The 19,264-nt window shown below is 41.3% G+C and overlaps 1 protein-coding gene across 12 annotated transcripts in view; it reads left to right on the forward strand.

The window, feature by feature from the left end:
- The window catches only part of lmo7 (LIM domain 7), a 61,548-nt gene extending 42,637 nt beyond the window's left edge, over nt 1–18,911 (forward strand). For 3 of the 12 annotated variants that reach the window (XM_023337263.1, XM_023337265.1, XM_023337272.1), the window contains 21 exons: nt 411–525; nt 1,626–1,765; nt 2,084–2,741; nt 3,712–3,975; nt 4,190–4,304; nt 5,469–5,630; nt 6,395–6,579; nt 7,187–7,250; nt 8,221–8,277; nt 9,350–9,375; nt 10,375–10,485; nt 11,550–11,633; nt 12,049–12,437; nt 12,608–12,664; nt 14,396–14,451; nt 14,563–14,706; nt 15,805–15,988; nt 16,207–16,521; nt 17,682–17,790; nt 18,149–18,251; nt 18,324–18,911. In XM_023337263.1, the coding sequence (XP_023193031.1) occupies nt 411–525; nt 1,626–1,765; nt 2,084–2,741; nt 3,712–3,975; nt 4,190–4,304; nt 5,469–5,630; nt 6,395–6,579; nt 7,187–7,250; nt 8,221–8,277; nt 9,350–9,375; nt 10,375–10,485; nt 11,550–11,633; nt 12,049–12,437; nt 12,608–12,664; nt 14,396–14,451; nt 14,563–14,706; nt 15,805–15,988; nt 16,207–16,521; nt 17,682–17,790; nt 18,149–18,251; nt 18,324–18,346 (3,361 nt within the window). In that variant the 3' untranslated portion in view covers nt 18,347–18,911. Of the gene's footprint in view, nt 1–410; nt 526–1,625; nt 1,766–2,083; nt 2,742–3,711; nt 3,976–4,189; nt 4,305–5,468; nt 5,631–6,394; nt 6,580–7,186; nt 7,251–8,220; nt 8,278–8,556; nt 8,599–9,349; nt 9,376–10,374; nt 10,486–11,549; nt 11,634–12,048; nt 12,438–12,607; nt 12,665–14,395; nt 14,452–14,562; nt 14,707–15,804; nt 15,989–16,206; nt 16,522–17,681; nt 17,791–18,148; nt 18,252–18,323 lie in introns of all 12 variants that reach the window. The other 9 variants (XM_023337264.1, XM_023337269.1, XM_023337273.1 and 6 more) reach the window with 9 other exon arrangements.
- The last annotated feature ends 353 nt before the right edge of the window (nt 18,912–19,264 follow it).

Genomic DNA, 19,264 nt, shown 5'->3' on the forward strand with positions numbered 1-19,264 from the left:
TAAATTTAAAACAAACAAACTGCAGTGTGACTGTTATGACTGGTTAGAGGTCTGAAATCTTTGTATGACATCTTTAAAGGAAGGTTTTTTGTCAACTGTGACCCTTTGGAGACTTTTTCTTTTGTTGCATGATGGTGGGGATGATAGTCGTAAATTTTATTAACCCACTAATTTTTTATAACCTGTTTTATTTTTTTCCTGGCTGGTCTTCGTGGTGTGCATACTAACTCCGTAAAATGAAAGTCTAACATGATTTCCAGTATTTGCAGATATGGCAGTATGGTAAGAGACGATGCATGCATGAAATGTTTTTAATTGAAACTTATGAGGTAAGTTTTTCTTTGGAGATTAGCAATGCAAAGAAGGTGACTTTTTTTTGTACTATTTCCTCCACTTTTCTCGTCCCTCAGGAGCAAATCAACAAGCGACATCCAGGTGGACCCCTCAATCATGCGGCAGAATCGCTTCGAAGAGCTTCAGAAGTACCGCGAACAGATTAAAGAGAGTGAGGATAGGTGGCAAGATGTGAGTATATCTGATATCGGTATCTTGCACATGACATGTGCCTTGCAAAAGTTTTCCACATTCTTTGTCACATTACAACCATGCTTCAGTGTGACCATTTATTTATATATTTCCAATTTACACAATTTAATGGTCAGTGGAAACTAGTTTAACTTTAGCCGTATTTGATTATATGAGTTCCCAGGGCAATTGGTTGCACTGGACTTTACTTAGGGTTACCCAAGTGAAAGGGGTTAAAACTGACGTACGGTGAACTTCAGATTTCTTTTTCTTTAAAATCATTTTCCTCCCACTTCCCCAATTACTAGCTTCAATAAAATACACTGAAGCTGGTAATTATAATGTGACAGAATGTGAAAAGGGCACATGCCTACGGCCATCTTTCCCACAAGTTTTCTGCATAATCAAGACAGACAAGAAAGATGTTTGCTTCTGCCAGAGATAATGCTGAAGTGAAAGACGAGCACGTGATCTGTGAGATTAGACTTTCAGCTGCTGGCTGAAATCAGAGCCGTTTGGATTGAAGTCAAAGAGGCAGGAACTGGTTGGTGCAGTGCTGCCCTCTGGCTATTGACTGTTCTCATCGGTAAATGTCCCTGCTGGCAAGAACAACTCCAACAACATATTCAATATGAAATATTGTTATGATGTAATAACGATGGGTAAGTTGCGACATAGAAAATTACTTCAGTTTAACAAAAGAACAAAGTTTTCTTGAAAGTGATGACAAACGGCAATTATGTACCTGTTTTGTCACTTACTTGATGAGTAATAAAATGTCTATTACAAGATAGATGTCTTTAAGTACTCGCTGTTGTACCTGACTGCTGTCTGATTGATGTCTAAGCGAAGTAATGGAGTCCTGAAGCAGCATTTAGGTCACACAGTCCCCAAACCACAGGGGAAGTGAGTTGGGAGGAGCTTCAGGCTCACAAATAGAACACCTTCAAATGCAGCTCTGTTTCTTTTTTTTTTTCTTCCCCAACTTCTCCATCACACCCCTAGCTGTCCTCGACAGCCTGTCACTTTAATCCAAACCCACGTTTTAATGTGTTAAAGATGCGACACATTAGGTGAACTTGGATATCTTTTATCCGCAGGACCTGAGCAAATGGAAAAACCGGCGCCGGAGCGTGAACTCTGATATAGTGAAGAAGAAGGAGGAGCGGGAGAAGATAGAGCAGATCACGTACGGCAGCGACGGCAGGTCCAAGTCCTTCAAGGAGGTCCAAGAGGAGAGGTGAGCAAAAAGGGAAAAGTAAGCACACCTGACCAGGCAGCTGACATGGTCCAAGTGTAGTGCATCAGGGTGGTTGTGGTGCTTAATAAGTTTGTTCTTCTTTTTACCCTCAGAGGGGGGATACTTTGCTAAGGTAATAAAAGGTGAAAATGCTTTTCTATGTTGTTGAAGAGAAACTGCATGATTGTCTTCAGTGTGTAAATAAGAATCAGTTTATTATACCTCATCTCTTTGCGTCATGCTCACCTCCTCATCTCTAATGTAGCCCCCCTTCCCACTCACTACTCTCACCTTTTTCTTCCTCCCTTCCACCTGCAGAGAGACTAAAAAAAAGAACAGCATCGGCAGCCGCCTGTCATCTCTCTCGTACTTGGACGACGACGACGACGACTTATTTGAGAAACCCGCAATTCGCGCGCCGATCCGATCGCTTCCATCCAGAAGCTACACCATCGACGTTCTCTCGTATTCCCCAGAGCCCTCCGAGCCCTCTCCGAAAGCCGAGGAGCCCCCCACTGCTTTCCCACGCACTCGCAGACTGCCTTCGCCTCCTACTCCGCAGGAAACCGTGGACGGTCCTGCAGCCAGAAACTCCCCCACTACCACCAACCAGTCTCCAGCAGCTGCATCCTATCAGAAGAGTCCAGTGGAGGAACGCGACCCCATAAAATACACAGAGAAGACTACAAGGGACGTAGCCCCCCACTCCTCTTTCGCCTCCACCCAGAAGGAGCTCGAGCCAAGGCCCTCATTGTTGGGAGCACCGATTGGGGTGGAGGCCCCCTCTTCCAGCTCTCTGGACAGACAAGCACAGTTGAGCTCGATGGAACCCAAGCCTCCCGCCGTGTCTCGGGTTTCCGCCTCTCTCCCCAGAAGCTACCAGAGATCGGATAGCGCACGGCTAACCTCGGTCATCGCTCCGAGGCCCTTTGGGACCCAGCCGTCCCGCATCTCCTCTCTTTCCAGAGCCCACACGGTCAGTACAGCAAACCGTATACCAGGCACATAGAGGTGCATCTCAATAAATGAGTACTGTGCTGAGTAGATTACCTGTTACATAGATTCATTACACAAAGAGGGTTTAGTTCTGCTCATTTTGATGATCCTGGCTTACAACTAATGCGAACACAAAATTGAGTTTCTCTGACAAATGTTCTATTGCGTGTGAAAATAGGTTTTGGAAAAAGACGAATGTTTATAGTCATGCTGAGAGTAATTGATGAAAAGTTGAGTGGAAGAAAAAAGTCTTGTGGTAATAGAGGTACAAACAGCAGAGATAATAAAACAGCAAAACGTGCTTGGGGTGTGCTAGAAAGATGAGGGAGACCAAACCCAACAATGCAGATGAGGTGAAGACGGATATTAGAGCAACATGTGATTCCTTCCCACCTCAGCCATCGTTGCTCTGGCCGTAGGTTTCAGGTTATTGTCCTTTTGGAAGGTGGACGTCCGTCTCAGCCTCAAGTCTTTTCCTGCCTGGACTTCCATCTGTGTAGCTCCAGCTATCTTCAACTTTGATCAGCTAGAGCTACCGATCAATCTTTGACTTTGTATTTTTGTGTTTCTATGACATAAAGCACTTTGAAATGCTTTGTTGCTGGAATGTGCTATACAAAAAAACTTGATTGATTGATGCTGCCTCTGATGAAGGCAAGGATCCCCACAGCATGATGCAGCCAGTACCATATTTGCTTATTGCTTCGATGCCTTGATTCAGGAATTCATGCAAAAGGAGGCCCAACTGAGTACTTTTTGTACACTTTAAAATTGTTAAAAAATACTGTTCGAATATAGAATAAAACTAGATTATAAAGATAAATCGCATTAAGTAATAGAACAAAATTACAGAGGAGGTTTTGAAATAACAACCAGTCCAATTATCCTTTTTTTTTTAACATTTATTTGTGAAAAGTCGCTCTGACTCTTTATGTGTTAATCCTCGCCAGATGGACGAATCCCACAAGGGTGTCAATGGCAACGTCGATGTTTCTAAGAAGGCGTCAGTGCCGAGCCGGTATCACCAGTACATGACCTCAGAGGACGAGACTCAGTCCAGTTCTGCACACAGCAGCGATGAAGAGGAGGAGGAAGAGGAAGAGGAGAAGGCCACAGCGAAGGGCCTGTCCTCGACTCAGAGCATCAGATCTCTCCCGTCTCCTGTCAACAGTGAAGTCTCAGTCAGTCCTGCTCCTGGCAGAGAAACCAGCAAGGTACTGGGATTTCTTCTTCTGGTAACATCAGATATGTTTATTTGTTTTATAATAAAAAAAAATCAATGAAACTAAAATCAATTTATCTACAGTGGTTGCTGACTAAAATGGAGCAGCAAACTATTGTTTCAGAAGCTTTCCTGGCCAAATCAAAACAATAATCTGAAAGGTAGTCCATATTCTTATTACTCGCCTGCTGTTGTGTGATTTCCAGGAGGATTTCTGTGAGATGCGAATCAGCCTGAACCAGAAACCCAACAGCAGCCGAGACTTTGGCTTCCAGGCTGCCTGGGACTCAACAGGAGCTCGGGTCACGTCCATCCAACCAGGTAACCAAACACAGCTGAGCTCGAACCTGAACCTTTCACATGAAAAGTCACCCATGCACTGTTTGTATGTTATTCACGGTAACATGTGGAAATACTGAACACTGGTGCTTTGGTTCTGTTTCATCTCACCTTTAAGCTCTGCCTGTTAGCCGTTAGCAGGTTTTCGAGTCCACTGCAGTTGTGATGCCAGAACCTTATGTAGGGCAGCGTCTATCTGGGTCAGATCTGCTGGGTCTGAGCCTCTCTTTTCTGCTGCAGCTCCCCACCAGCACATGAACAGCAGGCCGTGTATTTTAAGCTATACTGACATCTCACATCAATTCAGGAAACCTGCCCCAAACCTTTCTTTATGCAAACTTAATTCTGTTTATTCACATAGCTTTTTTTAAGTTTTCACCTACATTTTCTTCTTCTTCTTTTTTTTCTTTTTAAAAGAATCACCTTTAGCGACGTAGATGAGTTTGTTGCTGTTTGTTTGAAAGAAAAGATAAAAAAGAAAAGATTTTTTTTCCCTACAAAATCAGGTAACAGACCTAATATGTATCTGTTCAGTTGGGGGAAAAAATGTCAGTGTTAGGAAATATTTGCTTTTAACAAAATTAATGTTCTGTTTTCGTCAGGTACAGTTCTCTCAGTCATTTCTCAAAAAGGGAAAGACAACATCTCATTTTGGTCCTGATAACTCAGTCTGTCGCTCAACTTACTCATCTCTACAGTGAGACAAATGTTTAAAAAATTTGAAACAACTGGGTAGGAGTTTATGTTGCCGCCACACACGATGAAGAAGATTGTGATTGAGGTAAAAAGAAATCTGGACGAAGAAAGGACAACACTTGCTCCATAGCAACACTTGCTATGGACACGCGTGTGAGATGCTATCTGCAGTACCTGCTAACTGATTGTTTGGGAGTGTTGCTAAAAGCCTCCTATGTTCGACCATCACAAACAAAAATGTGGAGTTTGCTCATTTCTACTGGGTATTTTAACTGTGTGCTTTGCTTCTACCGTTCAGTTGTCATAGCTGAAGATGCTTCTTTTGTTTACTGATGTTTGAATATGAGCAGAAACCCTGGACCAGGAGAACTGGAAAAGCCGGGACTGCTCTGATATCGGTTCCAAAACTGTCCCTTCTTCTTATAAGCCCGTTCTCCCTTTAACTTTCAGGTAGCTCGGCCGAGATGTGCCAGCTGCAGGTCAGGGACGAAGTGCTGACGGTGAACGGGCTCCGGGTGGCACAAATGAGTTACGAGCAGTGGAAGTCCAGCTTGGAGGAGGCCCTGCAGAAGGGCAGCCTGGTCATGGATGTGCGCCGTCACGGCCAGCACAGTGAGTCATATCCGCTGTGTGTGTGTGTGTGTGTGTGTTTGACTGCTGTGACAGCAAAGAGACTGAACACGAAGGAAAGGTTCAAGGGTTACTCTCCTGGACTGACACTGCTGCTTAAACTCTGGGCGTCGCTAAACAGTTTTGACACTTTAAATTGGTCCGTAAACTATTGTGAAGTCATCCATGAATGATATCATGACAGCTAAATGACGAAGGACCTGCTGAGGGAGGGTTGGGTGTGTTCTCACCTCTGTGGTTTATTTTCTTTTCCTCCCCTTTTTTTTTAATTGGCTGGTTAAAAATGTTCATGTTCCATCTTTTTTCCCTGATCATTGTTCTCTTTGCTGTCCATTTTTTTAGTGTCTATAAAACATTTCCCTTTGGAGAGCTAACCCTGTACTGTTTGTCTTTGCAGTCCTTCACTTATATCAGTGTCACTGCAGAAAAGAACTAAACTACACAGTCACTGAAACTAACATAAATGGCTTGCTGAAAATCAGTTTGAGTTTATGACTTCTTTGGGCTGCATGGCTGGGGAAGGTGGTTTCTCTGTCGCCCCCTGCTGTTCTCTACAATAACACCATAACGGCACCTCTTGGTCCCCCTGCTTTATAGTGGTGGTGTGTGTGTGTACATTCTGCCTCCGGATGTCCGGGGTTCACATTGACAGATTCACGGACTCACATACACCTACATGCACAGATCATGGGTTTATCTTCAAGCACACCATCTATTTTTTTTGCCATTGCATTTACTGCATGCAGACTGGGACAGAGATCAACCTTCCCTGCCATTTAAAAGCCATAAGACCATCAATCTGACCAGTACGGATCATCCGACACTTCTAGGTCCCCCTGAGACAAAGACCGCCAACTCCAGCCTGGATTTCACTTCTCGTACCGTCACAGAATCGGTGCTGGCTAAAGAGCCCCCCACTCTTCCTCTGGTGGTAAGTGGCGATACCTACTCGGTTGACATGAATTTAAGCCGTTTTACCAAATTCTTAACATTTTCTCTAGCCTTCCAGTTGATTGGTCAGTCATGGTCAGGGCAGGTGTCACATGACTACAGACATAAATAAAGACAAAATGATCGGTTTGCATTTTAAGTTCTCTTTAGCATAAGAGTTAGCTTTACTAACTATGAAATCCAGTCTCTGTGTGCATAGTTTGCCAGTTTCCATATCCAGCATGTTTTATTACAGAAGGCAAAAACTTAAGAGGCTAAAACAGAGCAACTGTGATAATCTATTAAGTCTTACTGTTATCCGCTGAAATGCTTGCTCTCTCTGGCTCTCTCGTTACCTAAACTTTGCCTCAATATGTTGTAAAAAAATATTTTTAACTTCTTACATTTCTGTCCTCACTGATTCTGAAATAGCCAACAATGAGCAATTTGTTAACACTTAGCTGTGGTGCGTTCATTGAATCAAAAGAAATTTGATTTTTGAATTTCCAACCTGCTGGTCACTTATTAGGATCAGTTGAGCTGAAACTTGCTTAGCGTTTCCAGTGTTTTTCATTCATTAAGTGATGACCTTAAGCCTTTCCCTGCAGGACGTGGCTTCAAACAGAGTTAATGGGGACTTCCAAGACCAACCAGTGACCATGAGGAACAAAGGTAATTACCGGTGCTAAAAGTTGGAAAGGTTATGGAATTGATCTCTGAGATTATTTCTGACCATAGCAAAGATGTGGAAAATAAGCAAACCTTAAACAGAGATGTCATTTATGACCGTGTGCTGGAAATAGAACGGACAAATTTGTTGGTAAACCTTGTAAAGATACGTAAAAAGCCTTTAAATAGGTTCACTTTTTCTTGTGGTATCACAAAGTCCTTCTGCAAAAGGGTGGGAAAATGTTACCTTTAATTTGTGTGCCTTTATTCAGAGGAAAATAATCCCATTTTGATTAATAATTGTTTCTAACAAGGTGGCACAGTTATTGATGGCCTACCCTGTTAATTATTTATAAATTTACCTGTTGCCAGTAGAACAATGTTTAGTTTTCTATAAGATTTCACAAGGTTGGAGCGGACTAACAGACCTCTGACCATTCCTGTTTAACCCAGCCTTTCTTTCTAGACCATTTTAGAGTCTTGGGCCCTTTCTTAATGGATAAGGTAAAAGGATTAGGATTGAGTCAGGTTTGATTTGGCCATGTCATTCAGATTGTTATCCTTTAGAAAGACACATTAGGGGTAAAGCTTCGCTTTTCCAGCAAAAAACACCAAACTTCTTGCGCTCCTGGTGTTTTTCATCCTTTGAAATAGAAATATGTACACAGATCCTCCACTATAATTAACAGTGAGAATGAGGTGCTTACTTATGTTTCAATCTCAATTAATTCATTTTTAGGTGGCTATAGTTGTGCTATCTGTAACTTTTTTTAAATGTGGTTCAATTTTTCCCGTACTGAATGAACACACACAAACAAAAGATTGAGTTTTTGCAGATTATTCAGTATGAAATTACCCTTTACATAGGGTACCAACAAATCTGTGTGCATCTGTAAGTGTACTCTTCTCAGGTTAAACTAATTTCTCTCTTCTGCTGTGTCTCACCTAACCCTGTTTTCCGTTTCTCACATAGAATCAGAACCAATATCTTTGAAAAACTTAAAACGGAGATCAGAGTTTTTTGAACAAGGTAAAAATCATAGCGAAGAAGCGACTGAAAGGGATGAATGTGGTTCCTAGTGCTGACTATGACCTCTGTGTATTCTGATGGCCGATCTCTGTGCGCTTTTTATCTGTCCGAATTCCAAGTCGGAGGAGCTGCATGTCTTCCTGTCCGTCTCAGACTTTCGTTCTGTTGATAAAAATGGGACCCTGCTCCCAAGGTTCCTTTTTGTTATTTCTTTTTTTTCCCTTTTTCCTGTCTGGTGTCAAAGCTTAACCCTTGTGCTGTGCCCCTTCCCTCCCTCAGGTGGCTCAGGGCCCAGTGTCAGTGCGCTGGTCTTCCTCTGTGGTAAACAGGGTTCATTGTGTGCAGTGAAGTCCTCACCTTTGCTCGGTACAACTTGGGATTTTGACATCCTGCTGAAACCTGAACAGTTTAGTAATAATCTTGTGCAACTTGATGCCCTGTAAAAATAAAAATTGAACGCAAGCTACATTTTGAAGCAGTGCGTGCTGCTCCTAAAGATCTGCAGCATGTCAGCATCCCAACATACCAACCACAAAAGCACGTCTCTTGAATCCCATTGCATTTGTGGTATTACACAGATTAGCGCATTGCTCCACTCTTCATGGAGTTTTAGGTATTCCTGACATGCACGTATCGAAGCATCTGTCTGCCTTTCGCGCTGCCTGTCTGCTGCTCCTCCTGTTGTTGTTGCTGCTGATGCATGCATATTGCTGATTTAAGCTTCTTTGGTCATGTTTTTGCAATCAGTTTATTGATTTTCCTCTCAGAAATACTGAGGTGCAAATGTCAATAAGTTTGTGATCTGCCACCAAGAGACCAGATGAATCCTAATTAGTGGAAATTGACCTACGGTTCCCTGAGGCTTGGTGAAAACATTAATTACTGTTTTGCTTTGAATTTAAATTTTAAAACACACATCAACACTTTTTAATTGAACTGGAATGCTAACAAGCCATTTTGCCATATTGCCATATTCTCAGGCCTCAGGGTTAACTTGTCTGTGTACATGTGCTGCTGCACCGCTCCGCCCGAGCATGCCTCTCATACTGACTCAGTGTTATTTCGTTCCCAGGAGGATCGGAGTCTGCGATGCCAGATGTGAGTAGCGTCAGTGCATCAGAGGGCAATCTTCTATCTGTGTTATGTTTATTCGATTACCATGACAACATCTGTGGAAGCAGACACTGTTAATCTGTGTCCATGAAGCCCAGACATACTATTCCCAACAATACTCAACTCACAGAGACAGGGTCGTTTAATTAGTGTCGATGTTTTTGTGTGGAACCAGTTTGAAAAGGTAAAAGCCGGTAGACACATAGCCCAAAATATTTATTTGTAGTATTCACTTAGCGGAGGTGAACTCAAATGTCACATGTATATATATACAGTACAGACCAAATGTTTGGACACACCTTCTCATTGAATTCAATTAGAAAGTGTGTCCAAACTTTTGGTCTGTACTATATATATATATATATATATATATATATATATATTTTTTTTTTTTTTTTTTTTTTTTTTTTGCTCATTTTACAATTATGCGCCACTTTGTGTTGGTTTCTTATTAAAAATAGAAATCTTTAATAGAATCTTTCAAATTTTCTGATTGCAACATGAGAAGTTGTGAAAATGTTCAAAGCACGTGAATGCTTTTCCATCACACATCCATAACATCTTAAAAAGTTAGTGCCAATAGCTGGAGCTGCCATCCTACAGTGCAGTGTAATCCTAATAATCCCTCTGCAGCTACACTAAAAATGGGTTGCTGCCGCCCCTGATTGCACTCATTGCTGTAACATCTGATTGCTTTAATTTTCAGATTTCCTTTGCTGCAGAAAAAAAACATCATGTCAACCAAATTCTTTTTCCCTCTAAATGAATGAAATTCATGTTATCTTTTGGTTTTTGGAGATCAAACTTTTTTTCTTTTCTTTTTTTCACCGCTAAGATTGGCTTATTTTGTAGCATGGAGATTTAGACTTTCAGGGAAAAGGCTAAATCTCCAATAAATCCGTGTGTGAAAAAACCAGTGAGCACACCCATCACTATTAAATGTATAGAAAAGTGACGTTTTTTCTTTTCTCTGGTGGCCTCCAGATTCCTGTTCCTGCAATCACTCCAACTTCCTCCAGCCGCTGGTCGTGGAACCCAGAAGAAGAGCGCAAGAGACAAGAGAAATGGCAGAAGGAACAAGAGCTCCTCCTACAGGTTTGTAAGAAGCATATTAATATAACTATATCACAGTATGAACTGAAATAAATTATCACCATAATTTTATCATATTAAAGACACAAGTAGGTCCGTATGAGAAAAAAAATAAATAACCCAAATTATAAAATTCATAACTTTTATCTGTTAGTTTTCTTTGTTAAAATTAAAACTATGATGTTTCAGGTACTGATTGTAATTAATAAAGAATCTTCAAACAAACAAAGAGCAAAAATTTAACTTAAATTATTAATAGTCTGTGTTGAAAACAAGAAAGCATTCAAGAACCCAGAAGTATGTGTTATACATCCACGATAATTAGAGCCTCTATGAAGCTAGGAGAATCACATTTTTTGAGACAGGATTTCCTGATAAATCTCAGAGGGTTTCTTGTTTCAGTAGTCTTCATCCCTGTTCGAAAAACGACCTGATTTCAAGATGAGCCGGGATTCATCCTGCCAAGGTGTAATAGGTTCTTCAGATCAGGATTCTTTGAACGGTTACATGAGATATGGGTGACCTTCATATCCACAAACCTCCTAGCACGCTGTCTTGTAAAAGTATTCACACTACTGTTACGTTTTCACATTTTACAACCACTAACTCTGTGTATTTTATGTGACAGACCCACACAGTGGAAGGAAATGATTTTGGGGGGGTTGAAGGGGTTATAAATAACAATCTGAAAATTTGAGGGTGCAAATGTATTCAAACCTATTTACTCTGATCCTTCTAAATTAAGTTACCTTCAGAAGTCACCAAAGTAGTGAGTAGAGTCCATGTGTGGGTGTTATAATCCCATTACAAGACAGCTCAGAGGTTTGTTACAGAGCATTAGTGAACAAACAGAAAAGACAAAGGAACAGATCGAAGTAACTTTCAAGAGGTTAAAGTCTAGGAATGAATATATGCATGAAATATATCTAGGTTTTTGGTTGTAATTGTCATAAAATGTGAAAAAGTTTAAGAGATTCAAGCATTTTTGCAAGATACAGTGCATTTCTGCATGCTGTGTAGACAAAAAAAAGGTGTTTGGCATTATAAAAACGCTTTCTACCCATCAGGAAAAATACAAGCGTGATCAGGAGAAGCTGCAGGAGGAGTGGCTCAAGGCTCAGCAGGAGATTGTCACAAGCGTGGACCACCAGGTAATGAATTTCAGTTCTCATGAGTTATGGACTTCTGCCTGAAATATTGTCTGAATTGTTCTAAAAGGGTGGCAATTAGTCATGAGTCACAGTGGAAATTCATCTAAATGTATCCAAAAAGCTTTAGTGAACAGAAATCCTGTAATTATAAAGCCATTATGTGGTCTCGCAATCTTGTATTTGACTTTTATAAAAGCAGAACAATTTCCAATAAAAGGATGTACCAAAAGTAAGGTGAGAACAAGGATTAGTCATGTAGATGCTCGTAATATTGCTATTATTTTTACTCTTAAAAATATTATTATTGTTGTTTAATATTAGGGAATTTGTAGAGATTATTTAACAAGTGGCTCCTCCTGATGTCAGTGAGGAATGAGGCTGCTGAAGGCCGTTGTGCGTTTTAATGTTTCTCCAGGTGAACAGCCACGGCGTCAGCCCACACTCGCCCCCATCTTCTCTCCAACAGTCCACTCTGTGGGAAGAGGAGGAGAGGCAGAGGAAGGTGGAGCAGGAGCGCCAGCGGCAGGCGGAGGAGAGGAGGAGGAGGGAAGAGGAGGAGCGGGAGCTCCAGCGACTCCAGGAGGAGAGGAAGAGAAGAGAAATGCAGGCGGAGGAGGAGAGGGAGAAAAGGGAGATGGAATTGAGAATGCAAAGGACGAGAGAGGAGGAGCTAAGAAAGAGGGAGGAGGAGCAGAGGAGGAGAGAGGAGGAGCAGAGGAGGACAGAGGAGCGGGAGAAGGAGCAGAGGCAGCAGGAGGCGGCGGAGCAGCAGCGCAGGCAGAAAGCCTTCGAGCAGCAGAGATGGTCAGTGCCGTGGTGCTGCTGCTCCTATCACACACACGTGTCGTGTCACTTGATGCGCTTTGTTGCCTGTGCATTAACATAGTGCAACTAATGCATTTGCTGTGCTTTACTCTACTTCCCCCCCCGCTTCCATCATCCCACCTGTCTGCACACACTGCTGCTCACCAAAGGGCCGCTGTCTCCCACGACTTTGACAGTGCTCAGCCACCACTGTCCTTTACTGACAGGTCAGTGTTCCTGCTGCCATTAACCCATCCTCACAGCTTTTACAATGCTTCATGTCATGCCTGTTTGCTCCTTAGGCTACTAACACCAGTGTAGGTTGATGTTTATATGAAGTATTACAGGATCCATCCATACCACGCAGCTTTTCTTCTGTCCATTTAGTCGTCCAAACATCTGTGCATACGTCCATATATCTGTTTATTCATCCATCAGTCAATCCACCCACATATCTGACCATCTTTTCATCCATTGTTCTGTTCGCCCATTTAGTCTCTTAGCAGTTCTTTTTGCCATTATTGTATTTAACAGTCAAAACTCTGTAGGAAAACTGTCCAAAAATGGACAGATTAGTCTGCACATTTGAATCCGAGGAGTTCTAAAACGAGTAATTTTGACACAGAAAATGTCACATTGATTGTTGAGATCTTAAACTAAAGACAACAACAAAAAAAAAGCTTGTGTGAAGAGCTCGGGATCGGTTCTTGTTTAAAATTCTCTCCTGTTTAGAGATATACACGCTGCATGCCTCTCAGTATATTACACAACCAAAAAGTTTGATATCATGTGAAATATAAATTATTGGTTGAGAGCAGCTATGATCCAACATCTGAGTTTCTTAAAGTGGCATTTTTGTTGCCTGTGTGATTTTTTATCATTTGGGCTTAAACTTATTTTGACTCGTGTTTCAAAAGAACCACCTGGACAACAAATGCAAACTGAAAAAATGGTGATAAGAAAATTTGATCACTTAGGAGCTAATAATATATTGAAATAAATAATATTGAAATAAAAAAAAAAATTCCATAGCATGTTGGACCTCAATGACACCTACTTTAAATCACAGGTCATACATTTCCAATAGATTTGGGGTTTTCCATAACTTAGCTTTCCTTACTTTCTATTCCAAAACCAGGTTTGATGTGTTTGGGATATTGGAACGTCCAATTGCACCATAGTCTTTACTATTTGACACAAACTGTCACTCTTAGGTGTCATAAAATTAGTTAAGATGTTCAGGAAATATCCAAACCATCAAGACCCAAGTCCTCTATGAACTGCAAAGTTTGGTTGAAATAAACTCTACCAGTTTTGCCTGGAGGAGAGGAAAGACGTCCAGCTAAAAGCATATTAATGGCTTCAAAAACCTAGTTTTATGTAGAACTATGAACCACAAATGAATGGGAATGTTGTACTACAACTTTGACCATGTGGTGAATGGAGAAAAAAACCCCTGTATTCAAACTTGTGCACCTAATTTTTGTCTAAAACAAATGTTATTTGTTAATTCCACCTTTAAAAAAATGGGTCAAGTGCACCATTAAAAGCCTAAAATCGGTATGACATTTTTCCCTGTGATGTTGATGTAAAGTTAAAGTTCTAAGTGTATGTTTATAATTAGACGTCTTTTAATTAAAGTCAACTGAAAAGTGTTGGATGTTCACCTAAACGGGAAAAAAAATAGCTTTTTTTCTCTGGAGTTAGCTACTTTCCACTAAAATTTTTCAATTTAAAAAATGAGTTTAAATGAGAGTTTGAGATATAAAAATGCTAATAAAGTGTCTGCCTTCAGAAAACAAAACATAAAGTTCAAACATTTGACATGTTTTATTGTGAAAATAGTAGGAGAATTTATTGACGAGAATTCTACGTCTCCCATAGCTTTTTATTGATTATTGATTAATTTGTAGTTAATCATTTCTCACTAATTATAATATTAACCTTTTGTTTGACAGGACAAAATCCCAGTCGTCTCCCCAGCTGGATGATGACAACAAACCTCAGAGGAGAGGTCAGTTTGGTACATGTGTTTCTTCATCAGGTTGTTTTCTGAACGGCTCCACGTAGGGCTGTTGTGTGTGTGGTGTGTGTGTGTGTGTGAGCCCTGTCCTGCTGTATGTAGGCTTGCTACGGCAGACAGAGGACTTGTCTCTCAGGCTGCTGGAAGAGGAGTTGAGGATTGCACGTAGAAAACACCTCCAAAGCCAGAAGGCTGCACCAGAGCTGGAATGGAGAAACTACCTCAGATACACAGAGGCAGAGAGAGGTTGGCTTCGCCCTGGAAGCTCCACTGCCTCTGCTTTTTTTTTTTTAAGTCAATCCCTCCCAGTCTTCTTCCATTATGATCGACTGATTTGTCGTTTCACCAAATCAAAACTTACAGCTGATTGATTTGCATCGGACTGACTAAATGGCCGCATTAATCAGTTGCCTTGCACTTAAAGTGACTCAATTACTGCACTTGTGGCAGAACAGAAGCTTGTTGATTGCAATAAAATTACTTTCAGATCGTCGTAGTTTTTTTTCCCCAAACATGATTGAAGTCTGATTTGAACAGGGCCTTGGAAAAGTTTTCATACCCCTTAAAGACGTTTGTGTTTTGTCACATTAGAGCCACAATCCTCAATGCTTTTAATAGGAATTTTACGAGAAAGTAAATCATAACTGTGACGTGGAAGGAAATGATACAAGGCTTTCAACATTTTTGCAAATAAACAGGTCAGGCAAGGAGGGTATTAATCAGAGAATCAGCTGCGAAGCTCATGAGGTAAATGAAGGTAAATACAGGACAAAAACAGATTAAATTCACAACCACATCCACATAAAACGGTCTAGTTCAAAGCATATTTGTGTGTGAGAATGGCCCTGTCAAAGTCAATTTTGATAATTGAAAATCACTGGAAGCACTTTAACATTTTTTTATTTATTGTACAGACTCTCTCCATCTAATCTAGCTTAGTTGAGCTATTTCTTAAAGATGATTGAGCAAAAAAAAAAAAAATCAGTATCTGTGCAAAGTTGGTGGAGATATTCAGACCAAAACAATTGCAACTGCACAGAAAGGTGGTTCTGGCATGTCGTTACACAGCAATAATAGAAATTAAAAACAAGGTGTATTATTTTCTTTCCATTTCACAGTTATGCATCACTTTGTCTCTATGACAGACATTGAAGCTTATGGTTGTAACATGACAAAATCTAAAAACCTTTAAGGGGTATAAATACTTTTGTCAAGCATTTTTGGTGGGCACTTCTGCAATATGTTAGATAGTAAACTCATATTTAAAAAAATATGTGGTCTAATAAAAAAACGTTCTTTTCACCAAGCATAATTACGCTGTTTATCTCTCCTCTCTCGGTGCAGTGGTGGGAAGCACAGTTCCTGACGGGAGGAGTCAGCAGCCGCAGTCGCAGGCCGAGCTGGAGCGCCAGCAGATCCTGAATGAGATGAAGAAGAAGACGGCGCTTCTGACGGACAACAGCTGGATCCGACAGCGCTCCGCCAGCACGGCCGTCAACAGGGACAGCGACATGCCGCCTGTGCGCAGGTAGACACCTCTTATGTCCCGGTTCCTGGTTGGTTCTGTACTTTTACTAACGGCCCTGGGTTCTAAAGCGGAAACGTCTAACGATCTGGCTACCACACCGACACTGATTTGGCACATTTTGTTAGAAAAACTGAAAGCGGTTGGTAGTCAGATGGTTTTTACTTCTTCAACTAACATCTTTTAACGGAGGGGTTGTGTGGTGTGGGTTGGCTTTACAGAGGGGAATCTCTTGACAACTTGGACTCCTCCTATGACTCTCGGCGTTCATCCTGGACTCCCAGAAGCAGCTCTTTTGCCTCAAACTACTCTCGGCCGTATTCTGGCTACTCTGGCAGCTCTTCCTTTTACACCGGCGCGTCGGGGCCCCGCCGGCCAGTCTCCTCCACCCTGCCCCCCTCCTTCTCTACGGGCTCCCTCCGCGGTGGGGCAGGAACCTACTCGTCCCCTTGGTCCCGTCCGTCCCCCACCCCTTCCACTCCGTCACCAATCACCTCTCCAGAGCCCGCACCTGACGCCTATCAGCAGCGGAACAGGTAAAAACCAAACGTGCCGGGTTCCTAAGGCCCCCAGGAACCTGTTTCTACCTGTCTACTGCTATACTGGGTTGTATGTGTTATGTCTATGAGGTGAGGAGTGGTTGCTAAGGGCATTCTGGATCTTTCTCCTTGATGTACTTCTGGTTATTTGTTAAGTCTGCTCGGGGAAGTCAAGTCTGCATGGGGAAGCCAAGTATCTTCTGGGGAAAAGTTTTATGGTTTGACTTATTTGGCCACGGTAAGTTGAATATTTGGAGGAGTCAAAGTGAGGTTTTATAATCTTAAGAACCCTGTACAAACTGAAGTATGTTGGTGGCAGCATTATGCTGAGGTACGGTTGCATTCCACAAGTGGATGTGACATTGAAGAATGAGTTTCACTCACAGATCCATCAGCTTCACCTCTAATCAACAGCTAGCTAATTAATACTTGAACATAAATGCCAGTAAGTGAAAATGAATTTCTGACCAGCACTGTAAAAGATTACCTTACAGCTGAATTAATTTCTATAATTAAATCTTTAAAAGATGGTTCTGGATCTACAGCCAGGCACAAAGACAATCAACAGGCCAGTCTTGGTCACATATATTTATAACATCGTTTATCATTTATTGTGATGCAATTTCTCCAAGATAAGAATTTTGATTCATTGTTGCCACAATGAACTCCAATTAATTATGTTTAAAATCACCCAAAACTGTCCGTGTTACTGGGATTGGTATTTTCTCCGAAATACTGGAGAAATTTGAACAAATAAAGAACTGTTTGTTCTTTATTTGAACTGTTTGTTCAAATAAAGTATCAATAAATACTAATAAATTTTAAAATGTGACTAAATGCACTTAATGTGGGTACTATACTAACACAAGTTACAGTTATTTTTGTGACTATTGGGCTGTGATTGTTGCGCCATGCAGTCACAGCCATAAAGTCATCTAAAAAATTAGTAATAAATAGTTCTTATAATCACTTTTATTGTTACCACAAAATATCGTGATAAAACTTTAGGTCTACATCGTCCACCCCTACTGAAAAAAATTGTGCAGGAATTCAGTGTAAATGTATACCAGTATGTTTTGTGTGTGCATGCAGTCACACATGCCTCGTCGCATGTGTGCTTCAGCTCTAAAATCACAGCTGTGGATTCTGTAACCCAGGTCAGTGAGTGGCAGGAAAACCTGCACGTTCTGTGACACCCCGCTGGGAAAGGGAGCAGCCATGATCATCGAGTCCCTCGGGCTCTGTTATCATTTGGGCTGTTTCAAGGTGAGAGCCGGGGACTCCTTTCGCCACGGCGGAGAGTGTCGTCTGCACGCCTTTGCTGATCTTCACAGACTAACTCGGTCGATCTGAACTTGTTTTCCTGGTTCTACTAACTCGGGGGTTGGGGGATATCCTGATTTCTTCCCAGCAGCTCAAACTTTTTAGCTCTCTACTTATCCGGGGACTTTGACCTTCAATCAGATCTGATCTCCTGCACCTGTGTCGTTACTTTCTATCATGATGCATGTCCTGTGACTACTCTAATCATTTGTGTTTGAATGAATATGGCCTTCGGTCTGTCTGTCCTCACCACAGCCTCCGCGGCTCTTCACCTCTCCCCTCTCTCTCTAAACCCACACAGTGCATCGACTGCAAGTCCGACCTCGGAGGCTCGGAGGCCGGGGCCGAAGTCAGAATACGAAACAAGCAACTCTTCTGTAACACCTGCTACATGCGAGTCAAAAGTAAGAAATCGATCCGGCTCACGCGACTTTCATTTTTCTTTTAAATTAAATTATGATGTTCCTTTTTTTTAGCTGGCCAGCCAACATCCATGTGATGCAGGCGTGCTGCAGCAGATCGACGAGGAGACTACATGTGACAACAACCCATGAACTTTAAAGTGAAAGCCATTGCAATAATAAGCCGGACCTCTGGTGTCTTTAATTGTACTGATGAGATAAAGATTTCAAAAGAAGTTATCTACTTTTATCATGATATCGTATGACGTATTATAACTGTACAAATGCTCCACATTCCCTATCTATATATTTTTTTTGTTTTTTTATGTTTCAGCCATAGATTTATCTCTACGAGATTCCAGGAGAGCTTACTTTCCCGACTCCATTTAGACAGATTTTGTAAATGTGGTGAGAGAAAACTGCAGGATCATGCTTCTTTTCTATGCGTGTCTGGTGGTATTAATTTGCCCATTAGGGGGGAAAAAAGGTATGCTTTACACGCGTATGTGGCTTTGTATTTGTAAGAGACAAAGGAAATAAAATTATTAGGATTCTTTAATGCATCGTGTTTAAAAATGACGGCCTATCTATGCTAAGACTTCACGTCATTCTGTACTGAATTAAGGCAAAGAATAACCCTGTAAATAAATGACTAAATCCTCAGCTGGGATGTGTCTGGGGTGTTTTATTCTGTGTTCGAAAAGTATACGAGGCAAAAGCATTTACACCCTTTGACTTTTTTACATTTTGCCACTTTCCAATTACAGACTTCAGTGTGTTTTATTGACATTTTAAAGAGGATGGAAGGAAAAACTAAAAGGGAATTCATATTCGGCTCACTCTGAGTCAAAACAGACAAAAATGGACATCACACTTTTTCATTTTTGTTTGTAATCCGATTGACTTTTGCAACATGTAAAATGTGGAAAAGTTCTGAGGCTATTAATACTTTTGCGAGGTAATTTAGTGCTATAATATTTTAGAATATGATGCGAAGGTTCTCCAGCCTCTGTTAT

Source organism: Xiphophorus maculatus, chromosome 7 (assembly GCF_002775205.1).
Source record: "Xiphophorus maculatus strain JP 163 A chromosome 7, X_maculatus-5.0-male, whole genome shotgun sequence".
NCBI classification, from domain to species: Eukaryota; Metazoa; Chordata; class Actinopteri; order Cyprinodontiformes; family Poeciliidae; genus Xiphophorus; species Xiphophorus maculatus.